Source organism: Enhydra lutris, unplaced genomic scaffold, assembly GCF_002288905.1.
Source record: "Enhydra lutris kenyoni isolate GAN:26980312 unplaced genomic scaffold, ASM228890v2 scaffoldscaffold83, whole genome shotgun sequence".
NCBI lineage: Eukaryota > Metazoa > Chordata > Mammalia > Carnivora > Mustelidae > Enhydra > Enhydra lutris.
In genome coordinates, this window is record NW_019154167.1 from 1,632,882 (window position 1) to 1,650,087 (window position 17,206).

The 17,206-nt window shown below is 36.0% G+C and overlaps 1 protein-coding gene across 2 annotated transcripts in view; it reads left to right on the top strand.

The window, feature by feature from the left end:
- The window catches only part of LOC111161274 (RNA binding motif protein 41), a 54,605-nt gene that overhangs the window by 20,080 nt on the left and 17,319 nt on the right, over positions 1-17,206 (top strand). For both annotated transcript variants that reach the window (XM_022524857.1, XM_022524858.1), the window contains one exon: positions 12,904-13,307. In XM_022524857.1, coding sequence (XP_022380565.1) covers positions 12,904-13,307 — 404 coding nt within the window. The remainder of the gene's footprint in view (positions 1-12,903; positions 13,308-17,206) is intronic.

Here is a 17,206-nt window from a genome sequence, read left to right on the forward strand (position 1 = left end):
ATCCCAGGGTCCTGGGATCGAGCCCCGCATCGGGCTCTCTGCTCGGCGGGGAGCCTGCTTCCCCCTCTCACTCTGCCTGCTTCTCTGCCTACTTGTGATCTCTCTGTCTGTCAAATACATAAATAAAATATTTTTAAAAAATTGATAAAGACAAAAATGCCCTTCAGTTGTTTAGCTACTTGAGCTAACAATATATTAGATTCTCTGCCTTCACTATACCGTAATGAGTAGCACTTGTTTTAAAAATTGAAATACCGGGGCGCCTGGGTGGCTCAGTGGGTTAAGCCGCTGCCTTCGGCTCAGGTCATGATCTCAGGGTCCTGGGATCGAGCCCCGCATTGGGCTCTCTGCTCAGCAGGGAGCCTGCTTCCTCCTCTCTCTCTACCTGCCTCTCTGCCTGCTTGTTATCTCTCTCTGTCAAATAAATAAATAAAATCTTTAAAAAAAAAAAATAAAAAAAATAAAAAAATAAAAATTGAAATACCAAAATGATAGAATTAAATACATATGTTAATATCGTTTTGATATCTATATAGGAAATGATGTTTCCCTAGTCTTTAATGAAAATTTTCAAACACACAGAAATGTTGAAAAAGTTTTATCACAAACACCCATTATATCACCAACTAGATTCTATCATTAATATTTTATCACATATCTGTTCCTCCATTCATGTATCAATCCATCTTACTTTATTGATGTATTTAAAAGAAATTGCCAGGGGTGCCTGGGTGGCTCAGTGGGTTAAAGTCTCTGCCTTCGGCTCAGGTCATGATCCCAGGGTCCTGGGATCGAGCCCCGCATTGGGCTCTCTGCTCAGCAGGGAGCCTGCTTCCCCCTCACACACTCTGCCTGCCTCTCTGCCTACTTGTGATCTCTTTCTGTCAAATAAATAAATAAAATCTTTTAAAAAATAAATAAAAATAAATTGCCAATGTAAATACATATCCCCCTAAATGCTTCAGTATGCATATTGTTAACTGGAATTAAATATTTAAATTTTTTTCTTTTGATGTAAAATTTGCATGTCATGAACTGCACAAATTTCAAGTGTTCATCCGTGAGCTTTTGACCAGTGTATACATTTTTGTAGTGATGTATTGGCAAATGTTTAACAGCCGGCTCTCCAGAAAGTAAAAGGGCTCTGATTTGTTTCATTTGCCAGTTTCCATGGTGTACATACTTGCATGGCAACTTTTAAGCTACCAAAGTGTTATCACTGAAAATGGAGTCTGGAAGACATGTGTCTAATCATTGGGCCATTTCTAGCATACCACTGCATCTGTGTAACCTAATCCATAGAAGATTACCACCATTCCAGAAAGTTTTATCATACTTCTTGTCAGCAATTTCCCAGAGGCAACTGGTGTTTTGGTTTTTTTTTTCACTATAGATTTTCCTGTCCTAGAACTTCAGATAATTGAAATGATATCCTTTGTGTTCTTTCTGTAAGGCTTCCTTAACTGAGCATATGTTTTTGAGATTCATTCCTATTGTGTATGTCAGTCGTTTTTTCCTTCTCTCTGCAACAAAATTTCTTAGAAGAATTTTCTAAAATCACTGGATTCTTTTTCTAGGACTGCCATAACAAATGACCTCAAATCTAGTGGCTTAGAACAACAGAAGTTTAGCCTCTCACAGTGGTGAGAAGTCTGAAATCCAGGTGTTGGCAGGGCCATGCTCTTTCCAAAGGTCTCTAGAAGCCTTCCTTGTATCTTCTAGCTTCTGGCACTGCCAGCATTCCTTGGTGTTCTAGCTAGCTGCATCATTCCAGTCTCTGCCCCTGTCATCACATGGTGGTCTCAGTGTGTGTCTGTGTCTCTGTGCCTTCACATGGCCTCCTTATAAGCACATCAGTCATTTGAATTAGGGCCCACCTTAATTCAATGTAATGTCATCCTAACTCGTGACATCTGCTAAGACCCCCTTTACAAGTAAAGTCATGTCTGAGGCTTGGCATGGACATGAATTTCGAGGGTACACTATTCAACCCAGTATAGTCTGCCCTCTCGTCTTCAAATATTCATATCCATCTCACACACAAAATCATTTACCCCATTGCAACATCCACACAAGTCTTAACCTATTCCAGCATCAAGTCTAAGTCCGAAAGCTCATCTGACTATCAACTCAAAAAGTCTCAAGTGTCATTATCTAAATAATCAAAACCAGGTGTCAGCAAGGCCCTGAGTATGTTCCACCCTAAGACAAAATTCTTCTCTGTCCAGAGACCTGTGAAACCAGACAGATTATCTGCTTCCAAAATATAGTTATGAGACAGGCAGAGAATCGGCATTCCTACTTTGAAAGGGCAGAAAGGAAGAAATAAAGGGGTTACTGGTCTAAAGCAAGTTAACAGCCCAGCAGGGCAAATTCTGTTAGGTCTTAGAGCCTGAGAATAATGCTATGGCCTCAGTGCTCTGTCCTCTGGCCCCCAGGGGCGGTCTTGTTCTCTGGGTCCTCTGGGATAGCCCCACCTTCTCAGCCTACCTGGTGGCTGTAGCCCCATCCTCATTTGCTTTTGCATCTGTGGCTTTGCCTTTGCAATCATCCTTCATTTTGTCCCATCTTTGTCATTTTCGCACCAGGCTGGGGTTTCTGCTGGTATGCAGTTCTCTAAAAACCTTGTTGATCTCATGCATGTCAAGAGACCTATATAATCAGTTATAAGGGTTTTCCACAGGTCCTTTCTGGATAACGCCTCCTCTCTTCCTGGCTTCTGATGAGATAGTTGATTGCATCCATGAGTCACACACCTAACCTCTTCAGTGAAAGTCTGTCCAGCCACACCATTGGCCTGTTTCCAGAGTACATTGTTTAGATACACGAGAATCTCTAGATCATCAAGTGCTGGTTTCTTTTTTCACAGATCCTTCCTCAATTTGTCTCTCTTTTCTCATCATTTTATTATAAGCATCAAAGAGAAATCAGGCTGCATCTTCCACACTTTTCTGGGAAGTCTTCTTAGCTAAATATCCACTTATAAGTGAAGTCCACCCAACAGCAAAACTCGATTCAGCCAAGTTTCTGCCACTTGGTGACAAAGATTGCCTTTCTTCCAGCATCCAATAACATGTTCATCATTTCCTTCTAATGCCTCACCAGAAGTACATTTTCTAATGCTCATATCTCCAGCAGTGTTCTGTTCATGATGATATATGTATTCTCTAAGATGGTAGAAGCTTTCTCTGCTATTCTCTGTACTTCTGAGCACTCACCAGAACTGCTATTTACACCCATATTTCTACTGACAGTCTTCAAGGTAACTGACCTTTTGCTGTCAAGCAACTCAAAAGTTCTTCCAGCCTCTAACCATTACTCATTTCCAAAGGCACTTAGACATTTTTAGCTATGTGTTACAGCAGCACCCCATTTCCCAGTGCAAAATCTGTATTAGTTCCCTAGGGCTGCTGTAACAAAGTACCATAAACTAGGTGACTCAAAACAACAGAAATGTATTCTCTCACAGTTCTGGAGGCTAGAAGTTCAAACTGAGATGTTGACAAGGTTGGTTCTTCTGGAGACTCGGAGGAAGAAACTGTTCCATGCCCCTCTCCTAGTTTCTAGTGGTTGCTGGCTATCCTTGCGTTGTACATGCATCACTCCGATCTCTGCTTCTACAATTAGGTGACATGTATGTCTGTGTGTCTGCGTCTCTACGTGGCCTTCTTAAAAAGACACCAGTCATTGAATTTAGGACCCACTCTAATCCAGTATGACCTCATCTTTTGTGAAGGGGTTGTCCCAACTGTATCTGCAAATACCCTATTTCCAAATAAGGTTACATTCTGAGGTTCTGGGTGGACATGAATTTTGGGGGGATACTATTCAACCTGGTATACTGAGTTATCTCCTCTTTACCGCTTACTTTTTAAAAAAAATTTTTTTAGGATTTTTAAAAATTTATTTGAGAAAGAGAGAGAAAGCATGAGCAGGGGGAGTGGAGGGAGAGAGAGAAGCAGGCCAGGGAGCCCAACATGGGGCGCTCGATCCCAGGACCCTGGGATCATGACCTGAGTTGAAGGCAGATGCTTAACCAACTGAGCCACCCAGGTGTCCCTAAAAAAATATTTCTAATAATGAAATGGATCATGCCAGAGAGTACGTAACACATAGGGTCAGTGAAGTCAGGAGATCAAACATTGGCAATACTCCAGAAGTCCCTGTATGCTTTGGAAATCACATCTCCCTACCTTCCAGATCTAACCACTATCTTGACTTGTGATAATAATTTCTTTATATTTTTACCAACCATACATATATTGCTAGACAGCGGTTAGTTCTGCTTGTCTTTAAGCATTCATTATATCAATAAATTGTACTGTATGTATTCCACCGGGACTTCCTTTTCTACCTACTGTTAAATTTGTGAGATTCATCCATACTGCAACGTATAGCCATAGTTCATTGACTTTCACTGTAGTATAGTATTCCTTTCTATGGTTATATCAGCATTTATTTATCCATTTTACTGTAGTTGGACATGTGGGTTGTTTCCATTGGAGGGGGTGCTGTAAATATCAGTCCTGTTACTGTTATCATTTTTGTACATGTATCTTGGGACACATGTACAGGAGTTTCTCGGGTTGCATACCTAGGAGTGGACTTGAGGGGTGAAGAATTCCTACCTGTTCAACTTTATAGATGTTACCTCTTTTGTGAAGGGATTGTCCCAAGTTAAAAACCTCCCAATCACGTGCGAAGAAGGTTCAGATTGCTCCATATCTTTGTCCACACTGGGTATTGTCAGACTCCAGTCTGATGGGTATTTACTTATATTTCAGTATATTATCTTTCCCTTTCTTAATTAGCATTCATTTATATGACTTCTTATTTGACTAGGGTTTAGTAAGGTCTTGTTTGCCTCAACCTTTCAAACATGGAGAAAAAGTGAAAGAATAGTACACCCACATCCTTCACGTACATTTACCAATTTCCTTTACACTAGAATGTGTGTTTGTGTAGTTTGTGTATTGTTAAACAATTCGAAAGTAAATTTCAGACATTAAGAGGTTTTACTCTTAAATACTTCCATTACGTATCTTCTAAGAAATTAGATATTCTCCTGTATAATCATGGTATTATAACTCAAGCAATTTAGCATTATTACACATACTATCTAATAATACAGTTTCTAATTAGATTTCTCAATTTTAAATTCAGGTTGTAATCAGGGATCACATATTGCATTTAGTTTGCTTTATAGCAGTTCTGTGTGTGTGTGTGTGTGTGTCTGTCTGTCTGTCTGTCTATCTTGCAGGCATTGATATTTGTCAGGAGTCTAAGTTTGTTTTGTTTGTTTCATTATGGTTTTAACTTCTTTCCCTTGATATCTAATGAGGTTGGAAACCCTCTCACACATAATTGACCATTTGGATAGCCTCCTTTGTGAAATGACTGTTCAGTTCTTTTGTCCATTTAACAAATGTTCCCTGAATATCTTTCCATCTGTTCATATCTGTGTCCAGGTGCAGTCTTGGTTCAGAGGTCATTTTAGGCCTGTATCAAAGCAGTGGCTCAGCCCCAAAGCCATGGGATATGGCAGATCTCAGTGATCCCTACTTACCTTCAGTAGTGCTACAGAGAAATGGGAGCTAGTAGGAAAGTGTTGTGATTTATGTCCTGAATATTCTATTTCCAAATTCCGTCTCTCATCTTACATACATTTCTTACAAATTTGTACAAGTTCTTTATTATCGTGGATACTTGCTCTTTGTTGGCTATATGTGTTGAAAATGCCTGTTTCCATTTTGTGGCTTATCATTTCATTCCCTTTATGGTGTCTTTTGATGAATAAAAGTTCTTCAGATGTATGTAATAAAAATCTATTAATTTTTCTTTCTACTTTGTAATTTTTGTGCTTTGATTAATGAATCCTTCCCTACATGAGCTCAGGAAGATATTGTTCTTTATTCTAAAGGCTTTATGTTTTTGCGTTTCACATTTAAGTCTTTGATCCACCTGAAGTTGATTTCTGTATATGGTATGAAATAGGATTTCAGGTTTTGTTTTGTTTTTTACCATATAAATAACCCTCTATCCCAATACTATATTTTGAAAATGTACCTGCACTGTTGTTATATTGCTAGTTCCGTCATATATCAAGTGTTCATATATGCATGGGTGTTTTTATGTATTCTCTCTTTTGTTCCTTTGGTCTTTTCGGCTATCAGTATATCAGAACTAGTATGACAGTTTAGCTTTTTTAATGTCTTGATCTCTGGTATAATAAAAAAAACAATTCCTTCCACCTTGTTCTTATTCCAGAGTGTTTTGTATACTTTGATACTTTGTTTTTCCGTGGAAATTTTAGAATCCGCTTGGCAAGTTACACACACATACTCAAACACATTCTCTTACGTGATTTTGATGGAGAGTCCATCGAGTATTTAAATGAATTGAGGACAATTGACATATTTACAGTATGAATCTTCAGATCTTCAAAAGTGAATATGCTATATCCTCTCATTCATTTAATTATTCTTTTGTGTCTTTTAATATATTTTCCCTATTTTATGTTCTAACATTTTGTGAGATCAATAGGTTTTTTCTTGATTTTTAAACAGCTTCATTGAGGTATATAATTTATATGTGGTAAAATTCACCTATTGTAGGTATTCAATTAGGTGATTTTTAGTAAATTTATTGACTTATGCAGTCATCGGTTCAATCCAGTCTTTAGGACATTTCCATCACTCTGCAAAATTCCCATCAACGTATTTGCAGTAGATAACTCCCGTGCCTACCCCAAGCCCCCAAGCCTTCTGTCTCTATAAATTTGTTGTATCTAGGTGTTTCATATAAATGGAATCTTACCAATACGTGATCTTTGGAATTTGGCTTCTTTCAGGTAACATGTTTGTGAGGTTTGTTCATGTAACCTGTATCAGCAATCATTCCTTTTTATTACTAAATAATTTTCCATTCTATAGATATACCACATTTTATTTATCCTTTCGCTGCTGATGGCATTTGGGTTATTGTCCACTTTTTGGCTACTGTGAATAATACTATGAGCATTCATGCCCAAGTTTTTGTGTGGATATGTTTTCATTTCTCTTGAGTGAATGGAATTTCTAGGTCATACGGTAACTCTGTATAACCGTTTGAGGAACTGCCAAACTGTTTCCAATGTGGTTGCATCATTTTACTTTCTCATCAGTGATGTATGAGCATTCCTACTTCTTTACATCCTTGCCAACACTTGTTATTCCCCTTTTTTTAACAGCCATACTTGTGGGTGTGTACTAATATCTCATTGTGGCTTTAATTTGAATATCTCTAATAGCAAATAATCATGAATGTTTTTCATGTGTTTATTAGCCTTTTTTATGTCTTCTTTGATAAAGTGTCTATTGAATTCTTTTACCCATTTTTTGATGGGGTTGTTTTCTTAGTATTGAGTGGTAAGAGTTCTTTATGTATTCTGAATGTAAGTACTTTATAAGTTCTATGATTTGCAAATATTTTCTTCCAGTCTATAGCTTGCTTTTTTATTTTCTTAATGATGTCTTTTGAATCACAAAAGTTTTTAATTTTAATGAAGTTTCCACTTATCAATTTGTTTCTTTATGACTTGGGCATTTTGGTATCATGTGTAAGAAATCGTTACTGAACTCAAGGTCAGAAAGATAGTCTCCTGTGATTTCTTCTAGAATATGTATAGTTTTAGCTCTTAAAATTAGATCTGTTATCTGTTTTTAATTCATTTTTGTGTGTGAGATAAAGATTCTAAGTTCATATTTTTAAATATGCATGTCCAACTGTCCCAGCACTATTTATTGTAAAGACTATTATTTCCTCCATTGGATTATCTTGGCACCTTCGTAGAAAATCAATCGACCATAAATGTAAGGGTTTATTTCAGGACACTTGTTTTGATTCCATTGATTCCATTGATGTATCCTTATACTCTGAATGTCTACCTTTATTTAAGTTTTGAAATCAGGTAGTGTAATTCCTTACTTTATTCCTGTTTTTCAAAATAGCCTTGGTTATTCTAGGCCCTTTGTATTTCCATGTACATTGTAGAAGCAACTTGTCAACTTTTCTATAACAGAACCTGCTGATACTTGATAAGGATTGTGTTGAATCTGTAATTCAACTTGGGGAAAACTGCCATTTTAATAATATTGAATATTCTAATCTATGAACATGGAATGTCTCTTCCATTATTTAGTGCTTCTATAATTTATTTCAGTTATGTTTTATAGTTTTAAGTTTACAGGTATTATATTTTTACTAATTCTTAAATATTGTTTCATTTTGATGCCCTCCTTAATACCCATCACCAGGCTTACCCTCACCCATCCCCCTACCCCCTCCCTTCTAAAATCTTCAGTTTGTTTCCCAGAGTCCATAGTCTCTCATGGTTCGTCTCCCACTCCCGATTCCCCCCACATCATTTTTCCCTTCCTTCTCTTAATGTACTCCATGCTATTCCTTATGCTCCACAAATAAGTGAAACCATATGATAATTGACTTTTTCTGCTTGACTTATTTCACTTAGGGTACTCTCCTCCAGTCCCATCCATGTTGATGGCAAAAGTTGGGTATTTGTCCTTTCTGATGGCTGAGTAATTTTCCATTGTGTGTATGGACCACATCTTCTTTATCCATTTGTCTGTTGAAGGGCATCTTGGCTCTTTTCACAGTTTGGCTATTGTGGACATTGCTGCTATGAACATTGGGGTGATGCCTCATCTTTAATTCTTGATTTTAGTCAATTTTGTCTTCTCTCTTGGTTGGTCTAGCTAAGGGCTTGCCATTTTGCCAAACCTTTCAAAGAATCAGCTTTTGGTTTCATTCATTGTCTCTCTTTTTCTGTTTTCTATTGTACTGATTTATTCCCTAATTTTTATTATTTTCTTCTTTTTCCTTGCTTTGTGTTTAGTTTGCTCTTTTTCTAGTTTCCTTAGTTTGGAAGCTCAGATTGTTGGTTTAAAAACATTCTTCATTTCTGATACAGGTGTTTAAAACTGTAAATTTCTCTCTTAACCTTGTTTGATTTGCATCTATAAATTTAGATACACTATGTTTTCCTTTTCATTTAGTTGAAAATATTTTTAAAATTTCCTTTGTGATTTCTTTTACCTATGAGTAATTTAGAAGTGTGTTGTTTAATTTCTAAATATTTGAGTTTTCTCAGATTTTATATGTGGTTTCATATGTACTCATGATTCAGACTTTTTAGATTTTTTGAGATGTATTCCTCACTTTGGGGCTCTCACTCTAATATCAGCATGATAGATTCCCTCACTTTCTTAAGTCATATCTCTTAAATGTCACTTTCTCAATGAGACACTGAGTCCAGCATTAAAATTCCAACTACTACTACTACAACCCCCTAGCACTTCCAATCACCCATTACACTGCTCTGTTTTTTCCATAGCACTCATAACCTTCTGACATGCTATATAATTCACTGAGCTCTATGAAGATAGGGATCTTTGTTTTATTTACTGATATATCCCAAGAATCTAGAATAGTACCTGAGTCATAATAGTCACAGAATATATATTTTTGAATGTATACATTAGAATATTTATCCACTTGGTCATATGTAGCCGAAATTTGTTCACTTTCATTAGAATACAGTATTTCATTATATAAACTGACTACAGTTTTATAATTGATTCTTAGATGGACATTAATATTTTTGCCAGTATCAGGCTACTTATAAATAGCACTGATCTAAACATTATTATTATTGTATCCTGGTACACATATGCCTAAGTTTCTCTAGGGTATATATGTAGGAATGGACCTGACTGGTCATCAGTAGATAATGTTATAGTGATTCGTGCTGTGGGTGCACATTCCTACCAGCAATGTATGAGGGTGTCATTTCTCTACAATTTCACTGACATGTGATATTGCTGTTCTTTTTAATCTTTTGCCAGTATGGCAGTTTCCTATTAATATCCCAACCCATTCTTAATTAGCATTTCCCTGAATTCCAGTATGGTTGAGCATTTTTGTGTGTATTTATTAGCCATGTATATTTCCTCTTTTGTGAGGCATCTTTTCAATTCCCTGCCCCTTTTCTTAATGGTTCTTTACCAGTTATTTGTGCAGCAGATATTTTTCCCATTTTAAGACTTTTCTCTTTATAATATTTTTAATGAACAGAAGTTTTAAATTGTAATGTAGTTGAATTTGTCAATATTTTCCTTAATGGTTAATGCTTATGAGGTCTTAAGAAATCCTGCTATAAATATTCTTATACCTTGCTGGTGGAAATGAGGAATAATACAACTCCTACAGAGTGGAATTTAGCAATATTAGGAGAAATTACATACACATATACCCTTTGTCTCAGCAATGCCGCCTCTTGTTATCTGTTTCAGAAATATACTGGAAAAATACAAAATCATGTATGCACAAGGCTATTTGTCAGGGTGTTATTCATAAAAGCAAAAAAGACTGGATATAACACTGATGTGCCTCAGGAGGGGAGTAGTTGAATAAACCTCATAGAGTACTGTGGAGCTATCAAGAGGAAGGGGAAGAGCTCTACATGTTAATATGTTATCTCCAGGATATGTTGTTAAGTGCAAAAAAGTAAGTTGTAGAACAGCATTTATAATAAGTTACGTTTTATGTAGGAAAGGGATGTAAATAATGAATGATATAGATACACACATATCGGTGTTGTGTGTGCACCCCTATTAGCTTATATTTTAAAAAAAGAAATAATGGAAACATAATATCAAAACCTAATAAAAATGATTACTTACGGAGAAGGAAAGGAATGGGATGAAGGGGACAGAGATGGAGGTGAGACTTCTGTGAAGATACTGTATAACACAGTTTTCACTTTAAACTCATATAAATGTTCTGCATAATAATGAAAAGGGAAAAATCAATTCCTAAAATACATAAATAACCCAAAGCAAATAAACCTACCTATAAATAAAGCAGGTAACGTAACCATACAGAAAAAACAACTGTGTAAAGGGACTTTTAAACATTTGTACATTACTAATTTGATATATTTTAAGGACAAAAATAACTGCAAAGATGTATGAAACTGTATTTAGTAGTTTTATCATTAATAGTTATCTTAGTATTGTTTTTGACATTTTAAAATTCTATAAATATGTTATAGGAAAAAGCTAATAAATAAGTTTGTTAATATCATTGAGCCAGTATTTTAAGCATATGTGAAGAGAGATACAAGTCTAAAATCAAGGCATTTGAGTAAAAAACTTGTAATCTTAAATTTAAAGTGGAAATACTAGTAGGAACTCATGATTTATTTTTCTTTTAAAAGAATTTCCTAGCTTTTCCACTGAAAAGGTCTAGAAGCAACAAAACAACTCAACAGCTATGAACACAACTAGCAACACATTGTGGTTTCTAAATACTATTTCCAATTAAAAGGAGCCAGGGATCCTTGGAGAGATAATCTAGGTTTGAGTCAGGAAACATTCAAAATGAACTTGTGACATCTTGCTGTGCCAAAAAACTGGAAAACACAGGAGCCAATTTGAAGGGACTTATTGGTCCCAAGTGGGATAATTTGACCACTAAAAGGAATAAATATTACATTTAATTGAAGTACATCCAACATATAAAAATGATTTTACAGTTATACTAAAAATAATAATTGGTCACCATTGGAAATTTCTAAGGTACCAACTAATTACTTTTGTAGTTGGTAAATACTGGGGAAAAAAAAGCATTTGTCCTGCCTTTCCTGTATGAACTATATATGGGGAAACCAAATAATTGACGGTAAGTTCATTATAGAATTCCAGATAATACATCAAAAGAAATAATAGAATTAATAAATATAAAATAAAATAATTAGGGGACCTCCATTTTGCGCTTTATAATAAATAACAGATCTAGGCAATGGTCATTAATGGATGCAAAACCCATTAGTTGAGTGGGAGAACTTTATAATGGAGGGATTAGACTAATACCACCTGAATATGCTGATCAACTTTAGTATCATTAAAGTGAGACCGCCACACATTATGTGCCTTATGACATGATGTAATAGGGAGTACACCTCTACCTATGGATGATTGTTGCCTAAAATACTGAACTTGAATCTAATCAAATCTCTAGATCAGCACTATCTTAATGCAGCTGTCCACAATGATGTAAATGGTTTCTATCTATTCTGCCCATTATGGTATCCACTAGCTACATATGGCTATTGAGCATTTGAAATGTGACTAGTTTAATTGGGGAACTGACATCTAAAACATTAATTTAAATAGATTTGTGTGGCCAGTGACTATTGTATTAGCATAGATCTAGATTTAACTGCCAGTTTGTAAGAAATAGAGGGGATCAAGTCAACTTGAGGATCAAGTTAAACAATAATGTGAGCAACAATGTCAAATTTCATTTGTTTTCTGAACAAATGATGTGGTTCCTCTAATAATTCAATAAGATGGAGAAAAAATGAGTTGGAGGGGTGGAAAAGATGGGGCACTGTTTTAAAATCAGAGACTTAAAAGATGAAACAGCCAAAGCCTGGTTTAGATTTTGCATCAAACATCCAAGTGTAAAAAGATATCTTTTAAGATAATCAGAGCCATTTGAATATGAACTTAGTAGTAGGTACTAAGAATTAATTTTGTCAAGTGCAATAATGCCATACTGGTTACATTTTTAATGTCTTTATCAGTTAGGTGCATGTACTTGCATGAATCTGAGAGTGAGCACCTCCTTAAATTTTGCACCTGAGGTGCCTCACCTGCTTCACCATAGTTCCAGCCTTGCTTGAGATGCACCACATTAAAATAGCTTTATACTATTGTCATTTGTCAAACTTGCCCCAGCAAAGTTTCTGTGTCTGAGATCCAAGATTTAATTTTTATTTATTTGTCAAAGGTTGTGTTGGTAGGCTCTGTAGAACTTCCCTATCTCTTTGTCTTGATCTAGATGAACCCCAAAAGAAGAACAAAGTTGATCCCATGAACAACCTGGAAAGTTTTTACCAAGAGATGATAATGAAAAAACGTCTTGAAGAGTTCCAACTTATGAGAGGTGAACCCTTTGCTTCCCACTCACTGGTCTCAGCTACATCAGTGGGAGATAGTGGCACAGCTGAGAACCCGTCATTACTCCAGGACAAGGGAAAACAGGCAGCACAGGGTAAAGGTCCCAGTCTCCATGTGGCAAAAGTTATTGATAATTCACCTGAGCAGTGTTGGACTGGGCCTAAGAAGCTGACGCAGCCAATAGAATTTGTCCCAGAAGATGAGATCCAGAGAAATCGTTTGTCAGAGGAAGAGATCCGAAAAATTCCTATGTTTTCTTCATATAATCCAGGGGAGCCAAACAAGGTATAGGCCAAACCAAGAAAAAAAAAACATGGGTTGTTTTCATTTTTCTTTACCTCTACCTAAATTAACACTTTTAAATTAGCTTTGGTTATACCAAGGAATCATGACATAGGCACTGTGATTGTGTTTTTCCTTGACTTTGACTATTAATTCTCTGCGAACTATATACGTAGCATATTTCCTATGATGTTCTTTGTGGTTTCCTAAGGTCCTAAGCTACCCTTAGAATTTTAAAGAAATCTTGATGAGACCCCAGTCCTCATCTACTAGAGGTCTTGAATTGAAGGAAAAGTAACTTCCAGTTTCCTAGGCTAGTAATAAATCAAGTAATATTCATAGGACCACTGTATCGGGTAGCCATTGTGCCTCTGTAATTAGTCAATAAATAAGTGGCCACCTGGTTGTGAGTAGGGTCTACTGTTATTACATGAGTATTTTTCTTTAGAATGCTCCACCTGGCTTTCATATGACATGACTTTAAATTTCTGATACTAAACAGCAAAGTGAAAGTGCAGGATCTCTAAGTCTTGAGAAATTGACAAATATATAAGTAGAGTTGTAAATAATCATTGTTTTATTGATCACATCATTATTTCACATTACTGGTGTATGTTACATCCAGAATGGAAAACTTGATTGTCATGTCATTCAAAGAGGCCGCACATGCCCCTGGAGCATATACTTGGTTGTGTTTAATTTAAAAAACAAAACAAAACAAAATAATGTTAGTTTCTGGCTATCTCTGAATTAAAAAAAAAGAAAAAAAACACATTGTAGATGAGGGATATTAAAGCAGTTTCCTTTGAGTGATTGCAATTCTAATATAGTCTTGCTGTTAGTTCAAGGGCAGCTTGATTTGTGTTTTTTTATTATAAAATATTACTATTATACAAAAAGTTATAGAGAATAATATAGCAATACCCTTATACCTAGCCAACCATCTTGATCAGTTCTTGGTAGTTTCCATATTTGCTTAATTAGGAAAATAATATAACCTTATAGATAGACCTGAAGACTTCCATGTATCCCTCACCAATCCCATTTACTGATCTCCTCTCCAGAGGTAACTACTGGCCTGAATTTGTTACTTATCATTCTGATGCATGTTTTATATTTTTACTACATATTTATATATTAATAAGCAACATATAGTTTTACATATTTTAAAATGATGATATCATACTCTACATATCCTTCTACAACTTGCTTTTTTAACTCAATATATAAAATGTTTTTGAAACTTATTTTAATAATATAAGGAAGTATGTAGTATTCCATTGTAGAAATATACCATAATTTATGCATTCTCCTGAAGATATTTTCTTTTTATTTTTGCTATTACAGACAATTCTGCAGCAAGCATTGTATGTACCTCCTACTGTATATGTACAAGAGTTTCTCTAGAACAGTTTTCCAAACTTTAGGTTGGAATTAGTAGGTCACAATAAGCGATTTTTTAATGAAACATAATGGAATAGAATAGAAAATATCAAAGTACATTCTAGAGAGTAAGGGTGATTACTGTTTCTGGAAAGAGCTTTTGGTTTGGTTTGTGTGTGTGTGTGTGTGTGTGTGTGTGTGTGTGTGTGTGTGTGTGGTGTATGTATGAGGGCCAGAATGTAAAATGCATTTCTTTCTATAGATTTCAGTCAAAAAAATTGGAAAAATCTTATATTGCCGTGATTCTCAAATGCTAGTATGCATCAGAATCACCTGGAAGGCTTGTTAAAGCACAGATTGCTGGGCTCCACCTTCAGAATTTCTTATTAAGTGGACCTGGTGTAGGGACTGAGAATTTGCATTTCCAACAAGTTCTCATGAGAAGCTGATGCTATTGGCCCAAGAGTGACAGTTTAAGAATTACCGTTCTAGATTACATTCCTAGGAATGGAATTACTATGATATAGGATATGTATATATTCAACACCATGAGCAGGGTTTCAGGAATCTCTTTCATATCCTTGCCAAGACTCTTTAGTATTGGACTTGTTATTTTTGCCGGTATAAAATGTTTGAAGGTATCTCATTGATTTAATTTGCCATGTTTCTGATTGGCAATGAAGTTATGCTTGTAATTATACATTTGTTAGCTTTTCAGTAATCTTGTGTGTTTTGTCTGTTTCTTTTCTTTGCCTATTATTTGATTGTTTAGTTTGTCATATTATTTACGGAAAAAAAAATTTTTTAGCACGGGCTTGAACTCAGGACTGTGAGATCAAGACCTGAACTGAGATCAAGAGTCAGATGCTTAACCGACTGAGTCACCGAGGTGCCCCAAGAAATTATTTTTAAATTCTGGATGCAAACATGTGTTTATTTAGCAAATATATTCATCCAAGGGGTGGCTTTCTTTTAAACATTATTTCTGATGTCTTTTGTTAAACAGAAGTCTGTCATTTTAATGTAATCAAGTCATCAGTATTTTATTTGATGGTTTGTGCTTTTTGAGTCATTTTAAGGAAATCTTTCCCTACAAACCAACAAGAAGTATACAAACAACCCAATAAAAATGACCAGAAGATGTAAACAGGCATTTTACAGGGGAAAAAACATGAATAGCCAATTGCCTACAAAACTTATTAGTGATCAAAGAAATGCAGAATATAACTACAGTGTAAACCTATTTAGTATCCAGGAAGTCGGCATACTTTTAAAGGCCTGACAATGCCAAGTATTGGTGAACATATGGAGTAGTAAGAACTCTAATATGCTGCTGGATGAATGTAAATGAAGACATTTTTATGAACACTGTGGCAATTCCTAGTAAAATAGAAGATGCTCGTACACTAAAAGGCCACAGTCCCACTCCTAGGTATCTATCCTAGAGGAACTCTTACACATGCACATTAGGAGATATTATGAAGACACTCACTGTAGCATTGTTTATAAACAACACACTTGTTCATCAGCAGGAGAATGGGTAAAGCATGGTGTATTCATAAAGCAGAATACTGTAAAATATAGAAAATGAATAAAATAGAACTACAGGTATCAACATGCATGAAACTCACAAGCAATATTGAATGAAAAAAGCTACTTGGTTTCAGCTCCAACATGTAAAGTGTTTGGAAGTTGTCACTCACCTTATAACAAGAGAAACAGCTGAACAAAGGAAACAGCCATGATTTTTCTTGGACCCATCAGAGAACTGAAGTCACAGAGTAAACTGCAACCCCCAAATCTGGTGAGGCAGGCAATTACAGAGAATCACAGCTTATCAGGATAAAAAAGCACTGGTGCCATGAACTGGTAGGGATAAGTGGTAACCTCGATAAATTTTTGGAAGCAGAATATAGATTGTTTGACAAACTCTAGGGACCTCAGTCTACGAGGGCCCTCACATTTGCATTACTTTTAGTTCCAAGAACTCCACTAGGTTCTCAAGGGGGAAGGGCCAAGAAACAATCTCCTGTTCCTCGCATGGAGAAAGAAAAAGTAATCATTTTGAAATATATCCAGAGGTTCGACTAACAGAGGGATACCCAGCAAGTGAAAGAACTTTACCAAAGCCTTCAGCTTGCTAGGAGGGAAATTATCCAACTCCAGACTCCTCTAGCCTTCCTGTCTCATCTAAGAGAGAAAGAGAGAAAAACAAAAAGCTATGAAACACTTGTGAAGGTTACAGGCTGGGGACACAGGCACAGTAAAAGACTTGAGACTTAATTATGAGATTACAGAATGTTTCTCTTGCTCCACACTTTATCACTACATCAATAGGGCTTCAGTGCAATAGCTATGGATTACAGGTAAAAGACTTGGCAAGGCTCAGACTCTAATGAGTTTTTAGGGAAACCCCCCAAAAGAGGAGGAGAATAAACAAGGACATTAGAAGTAATTGAAACCTCTGTCACCTAGCTAGAGTGAACACTAAACGCTGCCAACTCCTGGCCAGATTAACA